At 46.4% G+C, this 17,239-nt stretch overlaps 5 protein-coding genes across 7 annotated transcripts in view; 1 reads left to right on the top strand and 4 right to left on the bottom strand.

Moving 5' to 3' along the window:
- Positions 1–556: 556 nt before the first annotated feature.
- LOC117592630 (maternal effect protein staufen-like) overlaps positions 557–17,239 on the bottom strand; it is a 32,866-nt gene continuing 16,183 nt past the window's right edge. Inside the window, exons 1-6 of one of the 3 annotated variants that reach the window (XM_034286567.1) lie at positions 7,949–8,245; positions 7,002–7,253; positions 3,346–5,510; positions 3,075–3,284; positions 2,726–3,009; positions 557–2,665 (exon numbers count right to left, since the gene is read on the bottom strand). In XM_034286567.1, coding sequence (XP_034142458.1) covers positions 2,483–2,665; positions 2,726–3,009; positions 3,075–3,284; positions 3,346–5,510; positions 7,002–7,192 — 3,033 coding nt within the window. In that variant the 5' untranslated portion in view covers positions 7,193–7,253; positions 7,949–8,245 and the 3' untranslated portion in view covers positions 557–2,482. Of the gene's footprint in view, positions 2,666–2,725; positions 3,010–3,074; positions 3,285–3,345; positions 5,511–7,001; positions 7,254–7,948; positions 8,246–14,241; positions 14,246–17,239 lie in introns of those variants that run through there. The other 2 variants (XM_034286568.1, XM_034286566.1) reach the window with 2 other exon arrangements.
- On the bottom strand, positions 8,676–10,606 carry LOC117592636 (serine protease inhibitor 42Dd). Its single transcript, XM_034286579.1, has 3 exons — positions 10,378–10,606; positions 9,412–10,307; positions 8,676–9,042 (listed from the first exon to the last, which is right to left on the bottom strand). The coding sequence occupies exons 2-3, from the start codon at positions 10,267–10,269 to the stop codon at positions 8,767–8,769; spliced, it is 1,134 nt and encodes a 377-aa protein (XP_034142470.1). The 5' UTR covers positions 10,270–10,307; positions 10,378–10,606; the 3' UTR covers positions 8,676–8,766.
- Positions 11,118–12,641, top strand: LOC117592638 (retinol dehydrogenase 13-like). Its single transcript, XM_034286581.1, has 5 exons — positions 11,118–11,312; positions 11,456–11,719; positions 11,777–11,933; positions 11,993–12,252; positions 12,308–12,641. Exons 1-5 carry the CDS (start codon positions 11,233–11,235, stop codon positions 12,528–12,530), a joined length of 984 nt encoding a protein of 327 aa, XP_034142472.1. The 5' UTR covers positions 11,118–11,232; the 3' UTR covers positions 12,531–12,641.
- Positions 12,528–14,323, bottom strand: LOC117592634 (dynactin subunit 4). The gene has a single exon (XM_034286576.1). The coding sequence runs from the start codon at positions 14,263–14,265 to the stop codon at positions 12,706–12,708; it is 1,560 nt and encodes a 519-aa protein (XP_034142467.1). The 5' UTR covers positions 14,266–14,323; the 3' UTR covers positions 12,528–12,705.
- LOC117592644 lies at positions 15,349–16,166 on the bottom strand. Its single transcript, XM_034286586.1, has 2 exons — positions 16,021–16,166; positions 15,349–15,948 (listed from the first exon to the last, which is right to left on the bottom strand). The coding sequence occupies exons 1-2, from the start codon at positions 16,030–16,032 to the stop codon at positions 15,562–15,564; spliced, it is 399 nt and encodes a 132-aa protein (XP_034142477.1). The 5' UTR covers positions 16,033–16,166; the 3' UTR covers positions 15,349–15,561.

Below are 17,239 nucleotides of genomic sequence, written 5' to 3'. Positions count from 1 at the left end.
CTCCAGCTGTCGGCGTATTATAATCTGATTTGATTTGGGTATTTAAATCGTTTACAGCCTTTGATTCGGGATTGCGAAATGGTCTTCTGTTTTTTGCCAAATTAACAAACGTTTATAAATATATTTCACATGTCTATGCTCTCGCCATCACTTTGGTTGTGAATTTAGAAAATACACGTATATTTGTCACTAATTTTTATGAGTTTTTACATAAGATGCCCATTTGGGTTTTCTGGCGACGCTGTTTTGGCATATTATACCACCTATTCCAACAAATAGTTTCAGCGTAGGGCCCTACAGGGCAGGGCTGAAACGAGCCTGGGGCGGGGCCCATAAATTTCTTCTTTTCGGTGCCTATAATCACATAAATCTAAGTTTTGATTTGGACGATGATTAATGTCAAATTTGTGGGTCCCATGCGAGCTTCGGCTGCCATCGAATGTCAGTCAGAGAGAACGCCTTATTCGAATATCTGTGAGTGTTAATAAGTTGTGGCCTACCTAAAGCGAGTATTCAATCGAGAATATATTTCCCCGTTGCACCATCAAACAGCGTGTTCCACCTTTATTTCAATGTTTATTAAAGAAATTACATTTACATAGTTTCATTGTTGTTTGTATGATATAACATGGTTGTATGTAGAAGTACGCTCACGTTACAAATATTAAGACAAGACTAACACTTTGCTCTGTCGGAGTGTTTTGCAGGGAAGGGGAAAGGCTTAAGACTAATAAATGTGTGTTATCTTCTCTCCATATTCGCATGCGATTACTTTATTTGGTGTTAATGAACAGATCTATGCTCGTTGTTGTTAGTGTTAAATACACCGCACTTTAAAGTTAATAATTCTAATCGAATTTGTGAAGAATTTGCAAAGCGGATTCCACCATTCCAATGATATTCGTCATGTGTGATGTTTCCTTTCTATTTGCAAAGTCTTCCAACAAATGGAACAATTTGTGTGTAGTGTGTGTGTTTTATTACTGGAGAAGCACAATGTCTCTTGCTGGTCCAATAGTGTGTGCTGATCGTTTATCTATACATTTAATACTGGGTTCGACGCTACCTTTCACACGGTTACAGTTCGCTAACGCGGTTGCTTAGACAAAATACATTTTACATAATGCAACTTAACGCTTAATAATCCGGTGCTGCTGTTTACGTTACAAGGATACGGGACAGGGACATAGTATTTAAAACTGTGGTTATCAGAAATTCCATCAATGTATGTATGTGGTGGGGCGTTTGTATAAAGAGAAGATATGGTATAGCTATTTAAAAACGAATACAAAGATGAACAAAGAATAATGGGGGACAAAAACATATAAGAGGCTAACACAAACACTATTCGTTATTCATAAAGATGTTCAGCTTTTGGCTCTCGCACACTTACACTGGCAGTTGCTGCGAAAACTGAACATTTACAAAAATGGCCATTTAAACATTTAGAATTATAATTATAACGATTATGTAAATTGTATTTTATTTGATAAGATTGAACGCAAGCGTCCATCCTGTCCATCTCATGCGCTGCCAGCCACAAATTCCAGCAATCTAACATTCAAGTTGCGAAATCGACTTGGCATTTGGCAAGTCGAATTGTTTGCCTGAAATTTGTTAACATTGTTGACATCATGCATGGGGGATGTGACGCTCCATTTATCGATGCTTAGAACTATTACTTAACTATGATATATATTAATGTATAATAGATTCATTATTCGACGAGTTTCATCAAGCATATGTGACCACAAGCGGTACGTAGATGGTGTGCTTCGAAAAATAAATCAAAACTTCTCTATCCCATTTCCGCGGGAAATCTCTGGCACTCTCCACGGAAATCCTCCAACAGTTTTCTCATTTTGAAGTTATTTTTGAAAGCGTCTGCCGCATGCAGCGAACGGATACTCGGGTATCTATAATCCGTTGTTCATCAATTCAATTCAAGTGGTAAAGTGGGCTTCAACATCAGCTTTAATCTTAAGTTTACATACTGTAGGCACGTGCATGTGCGTACAGTACTTAGTAGGGGGTTGGGTCTCTCTAAGGCTAGTTATTGTTCAATTCTCAACTCGGAGGATAGACGATTGGGCACGACTATCCGTTCTGGGCTGCTCAGTGTTTCTGTTCGTTACATTTCGTTACATTCAGTTCTTTGCTTCGTTCATCAATTCTCAACAACAAATAAATAAAATAATAACACCAGTTGGCTTGCACAAGTTGCACATAAATAAATAAATAGGTATTAACTAATAATTTGCTATTTCAGAAGGTTGGCTTTCTTTTGCATTGTTTCTCGTTTTCCTCGTTTTTCTTTTTCCTTTTTTTTTGTGTTTTTTTGAATTTGCACACAGCTTGGTTTTTGGATTTTAGGTTTGCTTTGTGGACGGGTATTTCTTTTCGTTTTTGTTTTGCTTCTCTCCTTGCAAATGTGCAGCAACAACAAAAATTGCAGTTAAAAATGAATTTCAATTGATTAGATTTACTTCTTGGCATTGTTGAGGCCCAGTTCGCTGAGGATTTTTAAGGCATTGCGCGCAGCGTCGTTCTGCGACTCGTCGGAGCTCTTGCCAACGCCATGGCAGATCTGCGGCGGGTTCGTTGAGAGTGTCACAATGGTGAGGAACTCGTTGTGGTTTCCCTTGGGATAGTCCGAGAAGTTCACCTGCATAATGATTGAGTTAATACTTGTCCTACGTTTGTCCCTACGTTGGGTTATTCATACCTCAAATTCAAACAATTTGCTTAGGTACAGGAGCTGCTCCTTCATGTGTACGGCTGCGGCTGCACTGCTGCTGGCAGCGGCATTGCTGCTATTGCTGCTCACGCCACTCGTGTTGCTGCCCGTCGATGTATTCAGCGTACTCTCTGGGGCTGTCTCCATGGGCTGCGGCTCGCTGCTGTTGTCATCCGTCGTTGTGGTCGATGTCTCCTTGTTGGCGTCCTCCTCCTCCTTGGCTTCTTCGCTGTCCTTGACAATAATCATGGGATCTACCTTCCGTTTAGGCGCTGTTGGACAAGGAAAAGTGTCTAGAATCTATGCTTCCAGCGGTAATAAAAGATTGCACACTCACGTCTCTTGTGCTGGCGCAGAATGAGGATGCCAGGCATGGGACCCACTGGCGTTGAGACCATGGGAATATCCGGGTCTACAGTGCTTTCGATTACTGGTGCTGATGTCGCTGTGGCAGTTGCTACTTCAGTTGCATTGCCATCCGTGGAATCCTGAGACTCCTGGACTCCTCCGCTCCTGTGCTCATCCGATTCCAGTAATTCCAACAGGGCTGCAAACAGAGACATTCAAGTAATTCGATTGATGGTGAAAAGAGAAAACTATGAACTTACCCTGCGCTGCACTGCGCTTGGCCAGCTTCTTGCTGCTGCCCGTACCTCGGGCTGTGGTTCCGTTGGCCGACACCTCCATAACGAACTCTCGCCGCCTGGAGGCTTCGTTGCCATTCTTGGCTATCAGTTCGAAAATGGGCTCCTTCTCCTTGCGCGTCTGCTGCAGCTGGATGAGCTTCGTTATGGGATTCTCGGCATCGTCCAGCTCCACAGGTCTGATGGCGACATTGAGGCGCTTTCGCCGTTCAGGCTTTGCCATGGATACCACATCCGATATCGAAAGCGTTGTGCCTGATCCATTTTTGCCTGGAGTTTTCACCTTGATGCGCCGGACTGGTGTCTGCTTGGTGGGCGTGAGGGGCGGCAGCTTCTGCAGTTCTGTGAGCATCTTCTCGGCCGACCGCTTCTTCGACACCTTCTTGCCGTTGCCCTCGCCCTCGGTGACAATGCTGCCGACGACGCAGGCCGTGATGAAGTTCTTCATGTGGGCAGGCCCATCCTCGCGCAGCACTTTGAAGTGCACAGTCATGTTGCGCTTGATGCCGATCTCATGCACCTGGGAGATTGGCGACTTTTTGTCGCCCTCATCCATGGAGTCGTCGAGTGCCTCCTCTGACGCCGAGCTGGCCTGCGTCTTGAGCACCTGAAGAGCCCTGGCCGCTGCATCGTGCTTGGCCTGCTGCAGCGTGCGCCCGATGCCCACGAACTTCTGCTTTCCCACGTACAGGGTGATCTTGCTGGGCGTCGGCGGAATCGGAGCGTAGGGCATGTTGGGCCCGTGGATCATGTGCGGGCCTAGAGGCGGCACCATCGTATATCTGGATGCATATTTAGGGCCATAGGCCCGCTGGGGCCCGCCATAAAAGCCATGTGGATGCATGGGCGGGGATTGAATGGGCACAAAACTGTGTCCATGTCGTGCAGGACGCAGCGCAAAGGGAGGCGGAAGGGGCTGAGGCATAGGCTGGGGCATTCCTGGCGGCGGTGTGGGCAGCAGGGAGCCGCCTCCGTACTCCGACGACAGCAGCGGGTCGATGGGCTGCATCTGTGTGGGGTCCAGCAGGTAGTAGGTGCGCTGTCCCAGCTTCATGGCCAGCGCATTCAGCTCCACGGTGGGTGTGATGTGGGTGCGTGTGGTGCTGGCTTCCTCGCTGCGGCGTATCTTCGGTGGTGGGTGCTTGTACTTGGTCTCCTCGATGGCCCTGGAGGCGGCCATGTGCTGGGCCTTCTTTATCTTGAACCCGTCCGCCGAGTACTCCTCGTCGCCCAGCTTCAAGGTTACCGTGAAGGTCTTGCAATGGGCCGGTCCCCGCTCTCCCGTCAGCCGGTACTGGTGCGTGATCTTGTTGTACCTGGCCAGCTCGTTGACCAGGCACATGGGCGTCTTGTCCTTGCCACTGCGTCCCGAGCTGCCGTCCTCGTTGGACAGCGTGCCCGCAGCATCGATATGCTCTATGCTGCTGCCTTCATTTACTGCTGTCGCCGCCGTCTCCGTTGTGATTGGCTCCAGATCCGATTGTGGCAACTCCTGTAGACCTGTGGGTTCCGTGGCTACCGGCAGGTTGCTGCTGCTCACACACTCTGGATGCTCCGCTGCTGCTGCAGATGGTGCTGAGGTGGCTGATACTGCCACAGCCTCCGGGACCATGGCTGGGGCCAGGACTGGCCCGACTTTGGCACTTCGATATGTTGCCTGGAGGATGGCCTTGGAGCCATAACCGTTGCTGGTGCCGCTATTGGCGATGTAGTGGCCGCCAGGGTTGTTGTTGTTGTTGTTGTTGTACTTGGAGGGCGGCTTGGGCTGGCTCATTTGGTAGTAGTGTGGCGGGTGGGCTGCATAGCCGCCGATGTGGGCGGCCATGTGGTGCGGCGGCGGTGGAGGCGGCAGCGGATTATACGAGAGAGCTGCCGGATTGCCCGCCAGAGGGTTGTAGGCCTGCGGCGGAGGCTGCTGGCATTTACCCACGTGTCCGTTGCTGCTGCTGAGATGCTGATGCTGCTGTCGAATCTTTTGCATTTGATTGTTGTTGTTGTTGCTGCTGCTGTTGCTGCTGATGTTGCTGTTGTGATGATAGGCAGGTCCAGCCGCCACGGCAACGGCGGTAGGGTTCGACGGCGTCTGCTGCTGCTGCTGCTGCTGTGCGTGCAGATGGTGATGGTTCAGGCTGCGAACGAGAGAGAAAGTGCAGCTCGGTTAATCGATCGGATGGAAGGAAGGAGGGAAGCTGGCCATGGAGCCCTGGAGGGCATGGAGCGCGATGGCTTTGCGGTTAAGTCAGCAAACAATGCTTGGCAAAAGGATTAGAGAGGCAATGAGGAATGCTGATGGACAAAAGTACATCAACTGACATCTGGGAAAAACAAAAACACCAACACGCAGGCCGACCCAACGTCCTTTTCTGATCGCTGCCTCCGCACCCCAGTTCAACCCCTGCCCCTTTTCCACTGTTGTTGCTGTTGCTGATGCTGCTACAGAGGACAACAGACAACAGCGGTGAGGCAGAACAATGGACAAAATCCTAACAAAGCACAAAAGCCGCATTCTCTTACGCATCGTGTCATTTTTCGCCAACTGTCAGTTTCAATTGAGACGCACCTACCGCGACACCCTGACATCCTTTCGCAATTGGGCATTTGAGGGGCCACCAGGGACGGCCTTGCCTCACTCTCACTCTCGCTCTCAGTCTCAGCATCACAAATCAGAGACCTAACTGCCACCACACATACAGACACAGACACTATGCCGATCAGTTTCACAAGACACGTACAAATTTCGGCAATTTTTAATCGCCAAATCAGTTGGGAGAGAAAAAAGCCTTCAAATTAACATTGATATGGACAATTAGAGATAGAAATCAGCTACGCCGGGATGCAGAAGATGACCCTTAGATAGGATTCATCTGGAATCTTTTTGAGTCACTCACAAATTAATTCGAATCTTTAAAATGTATTCCATAAACCGTTTACAGAATCGAAACCACAACCAACTGTTGAATTGGACTATGCATTTTTCCTTAAACGAAATTTCCACTGAACAGCGCTCTTTTCTATTGCTTAAACATCTCTTGTTTTCACCTCTTACTCGAAATGGACTTGCGTATTTCATGACGTACTGAAATGTACGCTAAGAACTGTGACCACTAACGCGTTGTTTTCCGTAAATTCATGAGCGATCCGAGTGCCAGGCAAAACGCAACTAAAGGCAGGCCGAAGAAAAGTTCATTGGAAGTTGAGGCAAAACATATGATTGCAAAAGAATAGAGAGACGAAGGGAGACCAGAAAGCGATCCAAGAAATCCGAACGATCCTCACGAACGTCAAGGATAATTGCAGCCCAGTCGTTGCTATTGCTGCTGCTGCTGCTCCTGCTCATGATCAAACCCGTTATCAAGCGGAAGTCATGCTGAGCGCGAAAGAACAAAGAGCCACTGAAATTATAATTTATGAGTTGAGAAAATGGGATGATGAGTCTCACACCGATTGTCAGTGACAGGAATTAACATAATTGCCGCATCGCATAAAGCCTAGACACGCTGGTAAGGCAAGGCAAGGCTAGCAGCCACGATGCTGGGGCCAATCAAGGGTTGGGTCTCGTCTCAGATAGTGCCAACTTGAACTCTAGCTGGGTATATTCTTCTATTCCTGCCTAGGTTTACCGTGGATGATGATGATCGCGGTGTGGAGTCGGCTGCTGTTGTGGCTGCATCTGGGGAGCACCGGCCATTGATGCCGCGGCGGCCAGATGCTGCTCCAAGCTGGGATGCATCTGCATGTGAGTGTGGCCGTGCGTGTGGTGATGTGCGCGTATGTGGGGCGCTGGTCTGGCCGCGTGCACATTGTGCTGCATGTTGGGGCTGGGCTTCTTTCGACTCCTCGGAGAGCGATTCTAGCGGGATGAGCGAGTGCAGCTGCAATAGAGGTAACATTTTCCATAAGATACACACACAGAGGCAGAGACAAAGCAATGTTTTCATAGGGGAGAGAGGTGTCTCTTTGTTTGGCAATTGTGCAGACTTTCAGCAAGAATGAAAAACAACGTGCAGCCATTAGCTGCATCGACACTGCATGCATGCAAATGCAGCTACATCCACGGCACCAACGACGATGCGCCTAAATCAAATTGTGACAGGCTACAGCTAGGGCCATGGGTCGGGCTAGGGGTGGAGATAGTGGTAGCGGCAGTGGTTGAGGCGCTGTCAAGCAACCACCTTTTCTTAAGCATAAGAACATTCATAGCTGCCCGCCTGCCTGCCATGCCCTGCCCATTGATCGATGTACGTGTAGCTATCTTGCAGACTGCAATCTGTGTTGCACTTTTCTAGTTCTGTAGGTAGTTATGTTGCTGCTGAAATTGGATAAAATGCAGCTGCATTTTTGAATCGGTTTCGAAATCAGGTTCCAGACAGGACCACTGCGTTCTCAACGTGCATTGAACTGTTCATTTCGAAGTCGGAATCGGAATAGGACAAACGACAGACACTCAGAACAAACGGAACCCCTCTGCTGATTGAAAGCAGACGCCGCTGATCATATGGCATAACAGTTTGCATTCGCTTTCTGCGCGCAGAGTTCTACTACAACAAAAACAACAACAACAACATACCTTCTGTCGCCGTGGGCAATGAATGCAATGTATTTTTGTACCTTATTCGCTCCTCTCCTCTTCTGCAGCAACCAAACACGAACGCACTTTATTGGGAACAAACACTCCTCCAATCGATTTGGAGAGAATTATTGGGTGTACTAATAAGCTTGGCGCCACTGATTAGGGTTGCTACTGGCTCCTGTGACGCCGTTTTCATTCAGAACTTTAAAAAACTCTTTACAACTACTTTAACACTTAAATTAAATTGATAAACCTATTTTGCACTGTGGCTGCGGATGAAACTCGAAAAACAATGGCCATTAGGGATGTTAAATGCGATATATCCATATATCGATATCTTTTTGGACTCCCTAAAACATTCATCTGTTTGATATTATATCATCAACAGAACTACTTTTCTTTTCAGAAATCAGAACGGATCGGATGTATATATATTTCTGTCGTTTTACGTCTTGAGATCATATAGCTACTATTTATTACATTTACCGATGAACAGGGCAGCTTGCAGAAATTATCGTTACTCTTGTGCAATAGGTGGGATTAATGGGCACTTTATTTTTAATATTTCAGAAATGATTTATTCAATCATTTGTATCTGCTCGTTACTTTTTACATATTTAAATACCTAGAATATCTTATCAAAGAGCATTGTTTTTCCCAAGTGTATCGTGTTCTGTAGATGATATTTTTTATTGAACTGCATAAATAAAATTCCAGTACTAAATATATACCAAAGGAAACCTTCGATGTGCGAGTCGTTTATTTCGAAAATACTTTTCATATAAAAACATAAACTAATGATGAGAGATGAAGTTCTAAGAAGTTGGTGCGTTTACAAAGGCACCGGCGAAGAGGATGTTCTTCTTGTTCCAGATGACGTACAGGAACGGGCGATCCGCTTGGAACTGCAACGGGAATGTCATCATCATGCGAGTCATCATGATCATTCCAGTGGCTGCAGCAGCCTCCGTGCCCTCCTCATTGACTTCAATTGTGGCCTTGTGCAATACCTTTGACACAAACACGCCTTCGGGGGATTCCAGCAAATTGTTAAACTCTGCGCTCTCCGTAAACATTTTCTTGACGCCAAGCTGAAATGTACCGAGAGGTATTCATGAAAATGAGGTCATCGCACGGCAAAGGGTACGCGATCGATAAGATAGACTAGGTGTGTCCACCTGCGACTGCAGCAGTTATTATATAATTTAATGGAATCGTGTGGTGATACATGATCTTAAACACGAGCCGCAGGCTGCGTCAATTCGTATTGATCATCACAATATCGAAGGTTATCTGAGACACTATTAAGCCGATAAGCTACTAAAAATATTCTCGCGAGATAAGACTTCCATAAATACAATACATCAAAAGTATTCCATTGATTGGGGGCGTAATGCAACGCGGCAGGCAGCAACGTGTCATAAAGCAGGCTAAATTTAGGTTCCTTCTTCTACACTCACCTCTTGCAGTTTGTCGACCAGGTCGATGGAGTAGTCAACTTTGAATTTGGGGAACTTTACTTGCACCTCCTCGACGTCCAGTTTTGAGGCCAAATCGACCAAGTTCACTGACTTCAGTTTTTCGGCCAAGGCCTTCAGGCCTGTGCGTTCCTGTGGCAACAGCACAAACATGGACAAATCGGAGTCGCTGTACGGCATATCCAGTGCCGTGCAGCCCAACTCCTCAAAGAAGCCGTAGCCGAATTTGGCCTTCTGATTCATGTAATTAACTTTAACGGCCTCCTCTTCGCCAACATAGAAATCGTCCTCCGCGGTGCCTAGCTCGTTGAATTTGTTGGTCCAGCTGCCCTTGAAGTGGAGCGCGTTCAGAAGGACAAGACGCGTGTTGTCCGTGAAGCTGTCGGCGCTAACCAGATCAGTTATCTTGCCCTCAGTCTTGGCGTTGACCCAGCTGTTGATAGCCTGAGCAGCTGCGTCGCTGAGAGCAAAGTTGATGGACTCCGCCTCGGCGTGGTACTGCTCCTTGATGGACGCCTCATAGGACTGCTTCAGCTGCTTGCCCTGTTGCACGTACAACTTATTGGCGACGCTCAGGAGGCTGCTATTCTTGTACTGCTCCAGCACAAACTGGAAGGTTTGCGCCACCTCTGGGGGGAAGTTGGACACGAAGTGCAAGGCCTTGGCGATCTCATCGGCAGTCTCACCCTGGGCACCAGCAAAGGCGAGAGCAATGCAGGCTTGGATGGAGAAGGGCGAGAAAACGATGTTCTTCTTGACGCCTCCTACGGCCAGCAGCTGGAACAGCTCATTGGTGAATCGGGCACCGCCACGCGCAAATTCCAAATTAAAGTCGAACATTGTGTCTGATGATGGCTGACTATTTGTGGGTGTACCGGCTGCGTAATCACAAAATAGATTGTTTGTACTTGAAAGAGAAAACTTTCAGCGTTTGCGTCCAACACTTACCGCTGTCTACACTGGAATGCCTTTAAAGCTATTCGGGGCCACAACAAAAGTCAAAACATACAGATATCCGGCTATGCCTATACGGCGCGGGTGAGTCACCATCATAACTGAAGAAGCGGCGTCACCTTGCCAATAGTTGATCAGTTTTCTTTAAGGGGTTTTTTTCCCCGGATGCCTTTAGTAATGCCAACTAAAAATAAGGGCCAGAAGATCTAGGAAAACCCAAAACAGCCATTCCATCTCATTATAGAAACAAAAATAATAATAAGTAAACAGCTGTTTTGTCGTGAGTTAAAATCTAGGGATGGCAGTGTGAACGCGCGTATTTTGAATTTTATTTACTTTGAACTTCATTCTTACAGTTCGATTTACCCTGGTTCCACCACTGGTTCTTTCTCTCGGCACGCCTTTATGTATACCCTTTCAGAAGATATATTAACATTGCGTAGGTGTATGTTGCGAACAAAACGAATTTGCAGAACAATTGACAGATCAGATTACCATATAATACAGCAAGTAACTGTATAGTAGAGAACTTGGATGTTGGGTGGAGTGAAGTGTTATCGCGTCATCCCAACAATTCTGTTTGTAAGAGATGGACCGTCATAGAAATGTAAGGGTATATCAAATAGGGCACTGGCCTTTATATGTTTTCTTCCATACTAAATAGCTTTCTGTTATTCTCGCACATTCGTAACATTATCATCATTAGTTGGCGTTTTATCACCTGTACATTGAATATTGAGCCGACAGTATATATACAAATGCTCCTCCTGCTTTGCTCGCATTCCATTCATTAGTTCACTTCTGAAAGCAGCTCCAAACCAAAGCAAGAAAGTTCATAATTAAATCAAAATGAGTTGTTGCTTATGCTCTTTGTTGTGCCCAAGTGTACTGTGGGCGGCTATTATCGGCGGGGCTATATATTTCCTAAAGTAAGTGTGTCAAATATAATTTCCAAAAGGAACTCTGCATGAAATTATGAAATTGTTCATGACTAACACCCGCGATTGTGGGCTGCCACTTGTTAATAGCATAAAATGTGTCTGGACTGATAATGATAATGTTTGACCTTTAGGATTTATATGCAAGGTGGCCAATTCAAAAAGGACACCGATGAGACGGGCAAGGTTTTCATTGTGACTGGAGCCAACACAGGCATCGGCAAGGAGACGGTTCGTGAGATAGCCAAACGCGGGGGAACAGTTTACATGGCGTGTCGGGACATGAACCGGTGTGAACGGGCCCGTCTGGAAATCGTTGCGGAGACGAACAATAAAAACATTTTCTCCCGAGTCTTGGATTTGAGTTCGCTGGACTCCATCCGGGAATTTGTTGCTGGGTGAGATCACTTGACAGCATATAAAAGCCTCTTCTAATATGTCTCCTCCACCATTAGATTCAAGAAGGAGCAGGACAAACTCCATGTCCTCGTCAACAATGCTGGGGTCATGCGCTGTCCCAAAACATTGACGAAGGATGGCTTTGAACTGCAGCTAGGCGTGAATCACATGGGACACTTTCTGCTCACAAATTTGCTGCTGGACGTACTGAAGGTATTGACGGTTCAAATAGGTTTCTCCTAGCTTATTATTAACCCTTATATTTGTTCTAGAAATCTGCCCCAAGTCGTATTGTTGTCGTTTCTAGCTTGGCACACACGCGTGGTGCCATCAACGTAGACGACTTGAATAGCGAAAAGTCTTACAGTGAGGCCGACGCCTATAGCCAGAGCAAATTGGCCAACGTCCTCTTCACCCGCGAGCTGGCCAAACGTTTGGAGGGCACTCGAGTCACTGTGAATGCCCTGCATCCTGGTGTTGTGGACACCGAACTGGCTAGAAATTGGGCCTTCTTTCAGACCAATTTTGTAAAGTAAGAGATACTAAAACTAATCAACAAGGCTGCTGTTAATCACACTTAATTTTAGGTACTTCCTGAAGCATATACTTTGGCCAGTCCTGAAGACTCCCAAGAGTGGAGCACAGACTTCCATTTATGCAGCATTGGACCGTGATTTGGATGGAGTTACAGGCATGTACTTTAGCGACTGTAAGCCTAAGGATGTGGCCCCTGCTGCCAAGGACGACAAAACTGGAAAATTCCTGTGGGAAGAGAGCGAGAAATGGACGGGCCTAGTGTCGTCCAAGTAGGATTAAAACAAGCGGTTTATTTCACGGTTCACGCACAGTATTTGCATACTGTAATACTAGGTGCACTTTCAAGGATTACATTAGTTCAATAAATACGATTTGCTCAGCATTCTTAAAGCGTGTTAGTGCAGATAAGTTCGATAACTATATATAGATACATATATTGTAAGTAATTTCAGTTTGCCTTTTCAATGGCGCCCGCATTAATGAATATCCGGGAGTGGAGGGCGTGTGTAGTGGGCTCCTTCTTGTCGGACGCATTAGACACTGTGTTCACGTACGTGTACTGCATAAAGAAGCCAAGCATGACGTCAGTGTTGGGCGGCAGCTCATCTGCTGGTGTGAACTGCAGTCGAATCAGAACCTTGTTGCCCTTGCGCCAAACAATAAACTTGGGCTCTTCGGTCGGCAGCTGCACGTCCTCATCGAACTCCTTGGAATCGTCGCGTTGGCTCAGCACAAACTCGCTCTCGAGCGGCACAATCTCAGCATTACTCACGTCTTCCACTTCACGCTTCACTTCTCTGGTCGAATTTTGTCGGGACAAGGTTAGTCCGGTGTTCCGCACCAGTGGAGACGACGTGACCACCTCCTCCTTAATCTTGCAGGCCTGCTGGAAGGCCTCAGGAGAAATAAGCGCCTCCTCCGGTGGAAGTGCACTCAAAATCCGTATGGTCATGTCGTACATGGTTGGATTCGAGAGCTTCAAGAGTATGGCATTGGCCTTGCCCGGCTGCAGCGGTTGCTCGCAGCGCACCATCAGCACCTCGGGAACATGGTAGCTGGCGAACAGCTGAATGCGATACTTGATCGATGTCGGATGATACTCCGGCTTAATCAAATTATGCTCGCACTGGCGGCAGCGTAGAGAACGCTTGATCCAGAGCGAACGTCGCTGCGGATAAAGGTTGCTGACAGCAGTCGGCTGATCCCCCGGCTGGCCGTGGCGCTGAGCAATCGTTGTTATGTTTCGTAGATTCAGAGGCTCCGTGAAGATGTCCTCTGGAAGGCTACCCACATCTGCAGTGGCCTCGGCAGGCGGAATACTGATTGCCTTTGCCTTGGGAATGCTTTTTTCGTGCCACCCGATTTGTCGGCGAATGAGGGACACAGTGAGGCCAGTGCGATCGGTCAGGCTGGGGAACTTGTGCTGCTTTGGCGCTTTGCGTCGCATAAACTCCAGCTTTTCCTGCTTCTCCTGCAGCACTATCGACTGGTAGTAGTCTACGAGTGTGTTGAAGCGCGCCTGGTACAGACACTCGTTCTCGGGCCAGGTGCCGGAAGCCACACCCTGATCTGGTATGCCGACGTCTCGCGTTGTCCAGCGGCATGAGAGACATGACAAATAGTATATCTTCTTGGTTGTGGGTATGGCTGACGGCTTGCTGCTAGCCGTAGCTGGAGGTGTGCCTGCTGCCGCTGGTGACTCTTTACTTTCTCCCTCCTTGGTCTCCTCTGACTTGCGCACCACTGGAACGTTGGCGGCACGGGCGGAGAGCGTGTGCTGGCAGCATGGACAGTCGAAGCAGTTGGCACAGCAGTTTTTCTTGTGTCGCGCCTCCGAGGAAGGGATATTCTCCAGGCAATTGGAGCAAAAGTGCGACTCAATTTCCGTGCATACGCAATATCCGCATCTCAACTTTGGGCAGTGGCGGCAGAAGAACAGCTTGTTGATGGGGTTCAGTATGCCGCAGGAGCACGCGTACTTTACGGGACTCGGTTGCATGAAACTCATTTTCTTTGCTAATATTTGTTGATTTCTTTTATTTATAAAATTTTGCAACCTTCCACGAATGACAAATTATCGATAAGATATACCGAAAAATATACAGAATATACTGTAAATATACAGTAATCTTAAACCATTTTCCACGACTTTGATCTTCTATTTGAAATTACCTGCTGTTTAGGAATCTAAGCTGTAATAATATAATTTTATTCGATTTATCAATCAATTCTCCAAATGGTTGGCTAGTTTTTGTGACACTTTTGATTGTATTGTTTACAAAATAAGAATCAAACTAAAAAGGTCAACCAACAAAAATTTCATAAACTTTACATGAACTGAACTACAAATTTGCTACACGTCAATTACATATTTTCTTGCTTACAGAATTAAAAGTGTGTGTAGTTGATGAGGTGAACAGGGCTATCGATGGTTGAAATGGTGCAATCGAACTACTGGAGTGAACATTTTGGCGCTGATTTAAATTTGAACTATTTACATGTTCAGTCCTCAATGGGCAATACAACATTACAATTAACATGGCAGACACTTGTAAGTACCTCTTAGAAGTTATTTTTTCACCATAATAGGATGTTCCTGGAAGTTCTGCACCCTTGATTTTAAAGTGTTGCAACAAAATCGTTAATCAACGATATTTTGGATATGTATACACCATATTATTTAAATAATTATGGCATCCTATGATCTTTGTAAAAAATTGATAATTCATTAATGGAAAAGCGAAAAAATACCATGTTGATTTATTGAAGCGCCTCCTAAGTGGTCAATTAGCACCAGACTGCCAGATTCGCTAAACATTTCATGGATCATAGAATTATTTCAATAGAAAGTGTAGGGCAGTAATCATCAAAATCATTTCCTCTTATGAAAAACATGAGTAAATACCATAACATTAAAGTTACCTAGCATCCAATTGGCATATTTCGATCATCCAATAAATCTACTTAGGCGGCTCTCCAGCCGTAAATTACATGCCAGGTGCCCATTTCTCTCCTTTCTATAAATAAATGAATTTTAATTGAGATTTCACGATTCCACTTCGTGGGCTCGATATTTAGTGTGGCGACATTATTTATAATCAATTTGGTGAACCATTTATTGATGGAGATTTGGGGGTATTTCAGATATAAATATAATTTAGATAGATTCGTATAAAATATTTAACAGTATAAGGTACTATTTGGCTTGCCACTCACTACTAATACAATAATAACTATTCCCTATTCTAATGCTTAACGATCAGCGTCAGTCTGTACTCTCACATGCGGTTAGGAGCAGCTCCGTCTAGCCAAAGAAGTTGGGCACGAAGAGCTTCTTGCGCTTGGTGCGCGTCTCTCTAACGCGAACGAGTGGAGTGAACTTCACGTTGGTGGACAGAGGGGCGTACTGTAGGCTGGCGTCTTGGCGACGGGTGTTGGTTCTGGTGCCGGTGGAGACGGGCGCAATGTAGCCATCATCCACGTAGTAGTAGCCCGGATTGAGCTTCTTCAGGCGGTTCTCCGTCAGAGGCTTGCCGTAGGTGAAGGCGTACGAGTTGCCGCTGTCCCGGTCATAGCGATCGGTGTCATAGTTCTCGTAGCTATCCAGGTCATAGTATGTGGGCTTGGCGCTGCACTGCGACAGCTTGCAGGCAATGATGCTCAGCAGGAGGCAGGCCCATGTGTACAGTTGCTATAGAGAGGGATTTGGGAGTTAGTTGGGTTGCCAGGGAGTAGCTCTGCTGCTGTAGCGGATGTAGCTTACCTTTAGATGCATTTTGTGGTTTAATCTGGTTTTGATTATCGTTAGAAATCCAAAATTGAGTGTTATCCTTTGGTTGTTTGGGGTTGCTGGTGGCTTTTGCTGTGAGTGCTCTGAACGTCTGTCGAGTTCTGTGTGCTTGGCTGTGAAGAACACTTCCTTTATATACGAATATGCTGCCCTGTTCGCACCCAAATGTGAAAATTTTGCCCTCGGGCAGAGCCGATGCCACAGCTATGACGCAAGTCCGGAGGAAACGCTTGGTGGCTGCGACAAATCGACAAATCGACAATCAGCAAACGACACCCGACTCCCGACATCTCAACTCTCTTCCATTGACGCCATCCGTCTTCTGGCTTTTGCGCATGCGCCGCGGCTGTGACTTCAATCCGATTCGAGTCGTTGGGATCATTGTGGTGTGGTGGTGTGGTGGTGTGGTGGTGGTGGTGGGCTGTTGTCTTATCACTATGTGATTCATTTGAACGAAAGGCTCTAATTGCCGGTTGCAATGTTTCGGTTAGCAGGGAATGGGTCCAGTTTGACTCGGAAAACTTTTTACAATGCGGAGAGATACGAAGCGAAGCCCAAAATTCCACCACTGCCTGGCGCTGCTGTTCAAACAAACATATTAATTAAATGCTTTCCAAATGTCTATCGAGTCGAGGTCGGAAAGATACGGAGACCTGACGGAGTTTCTTAATATATTATATTAATGCGTTAAATTAATATTTTGTTATTTGTCAAAGTAAAGTGACGTCAAAGCAAAGGCGTGAGCGAAAGACGGTGCGGAAAGATACAATCAGCAATAATTCCAATATTTCTTGGCATAATTTAATTAATTTATTGTTTATTTTTCCACCTACTTTCCCATCAAGTTAATTTCCAGCATGAACGAGACTCAGACGAAATTCATTATGTAGTTACAGCTGGCAGCGCATGGGGGGGCTCGTGGCCAATGGCGTCTGAGCAATGTGTGTGCCAGGCTCTGCGGTCTGGAGTGGTAATTTCTGTGTGGTCACACGATAAATCTAAATACGGAATCCCATAGCGTTGTAATGTCGCGAGGCTCGGGGCTTTTTTTTATTATAAATCAGCACGGAGACGCAAATAGAGTTGGCGCCTGCCGAAAATACTCCACGAACTTAAAAATATCCAACCGCAATGGGACACGCCGCTTCGGCGTGAAAATGTTGCTGACTCAGGAAGTGAGAAATCCAACATT

Source organism: Drosophila guanche, unplaced genomic scaffold (assembly GCF_900245975.1).
Source record: "Drosophila guanche unplaced genomic scaffold, DGUA_6, whole genome shotgun sequence".
NCBI lineage: Eukaryota > Metazoa > Arthropoda > Insecta > Diptera > Drosophilidae > Drosophila > Drosophila guanche.
The sequence above is the reverse complement of the archived record's forward strand: the minus strand, read 5'-3'. Positions and strand labels throughout refer to the sequence as shown.

Coding starts and splice junctions, on each gene's coding strand:
- LOC117592636 (XM_034286579.1), bottom strand. CDS start 10,269: ATGTTCGACTTTAATTTGGAATTTGCGCGTGGCGGTGCCCGATTCACC. Junction 9,043..9,411: donor TGGTCGACAAACTGCAAGAG/GTGAGTGTAGAA, acceptor GGTACATTTCAG/CTTGGCGTCAAGAAAATGTT.
- LOC117592638 (XM_034286581.1), top strand. CDS start 11,233: ATGAGTTGTTGCTTATGCTCTTTGTTGTGCCCAAGTGTACTGTGGGCG. Junction 11,720..11,776: donor ATCCGGGAATTTGTTGCTGG/GTGAGATCACTT, acceptor CTCCACCATTAG/ATTCAAGAAGGAGCAGGACA. Junction 12,253..12,307: donor TTTCAGACCAATTTTGTAAA/GTAAGAGATACT, acceptor ACTTAATTTTAG/GTACTTCCTGAAGCATATAC.
- LOC117592634 (XM_034286576.1), bottom strand. CDS start 14,265: ATGAGTTTCATGCAACCGAGTCCCGTAAAGTACGCGTGCTCCTGCGGC.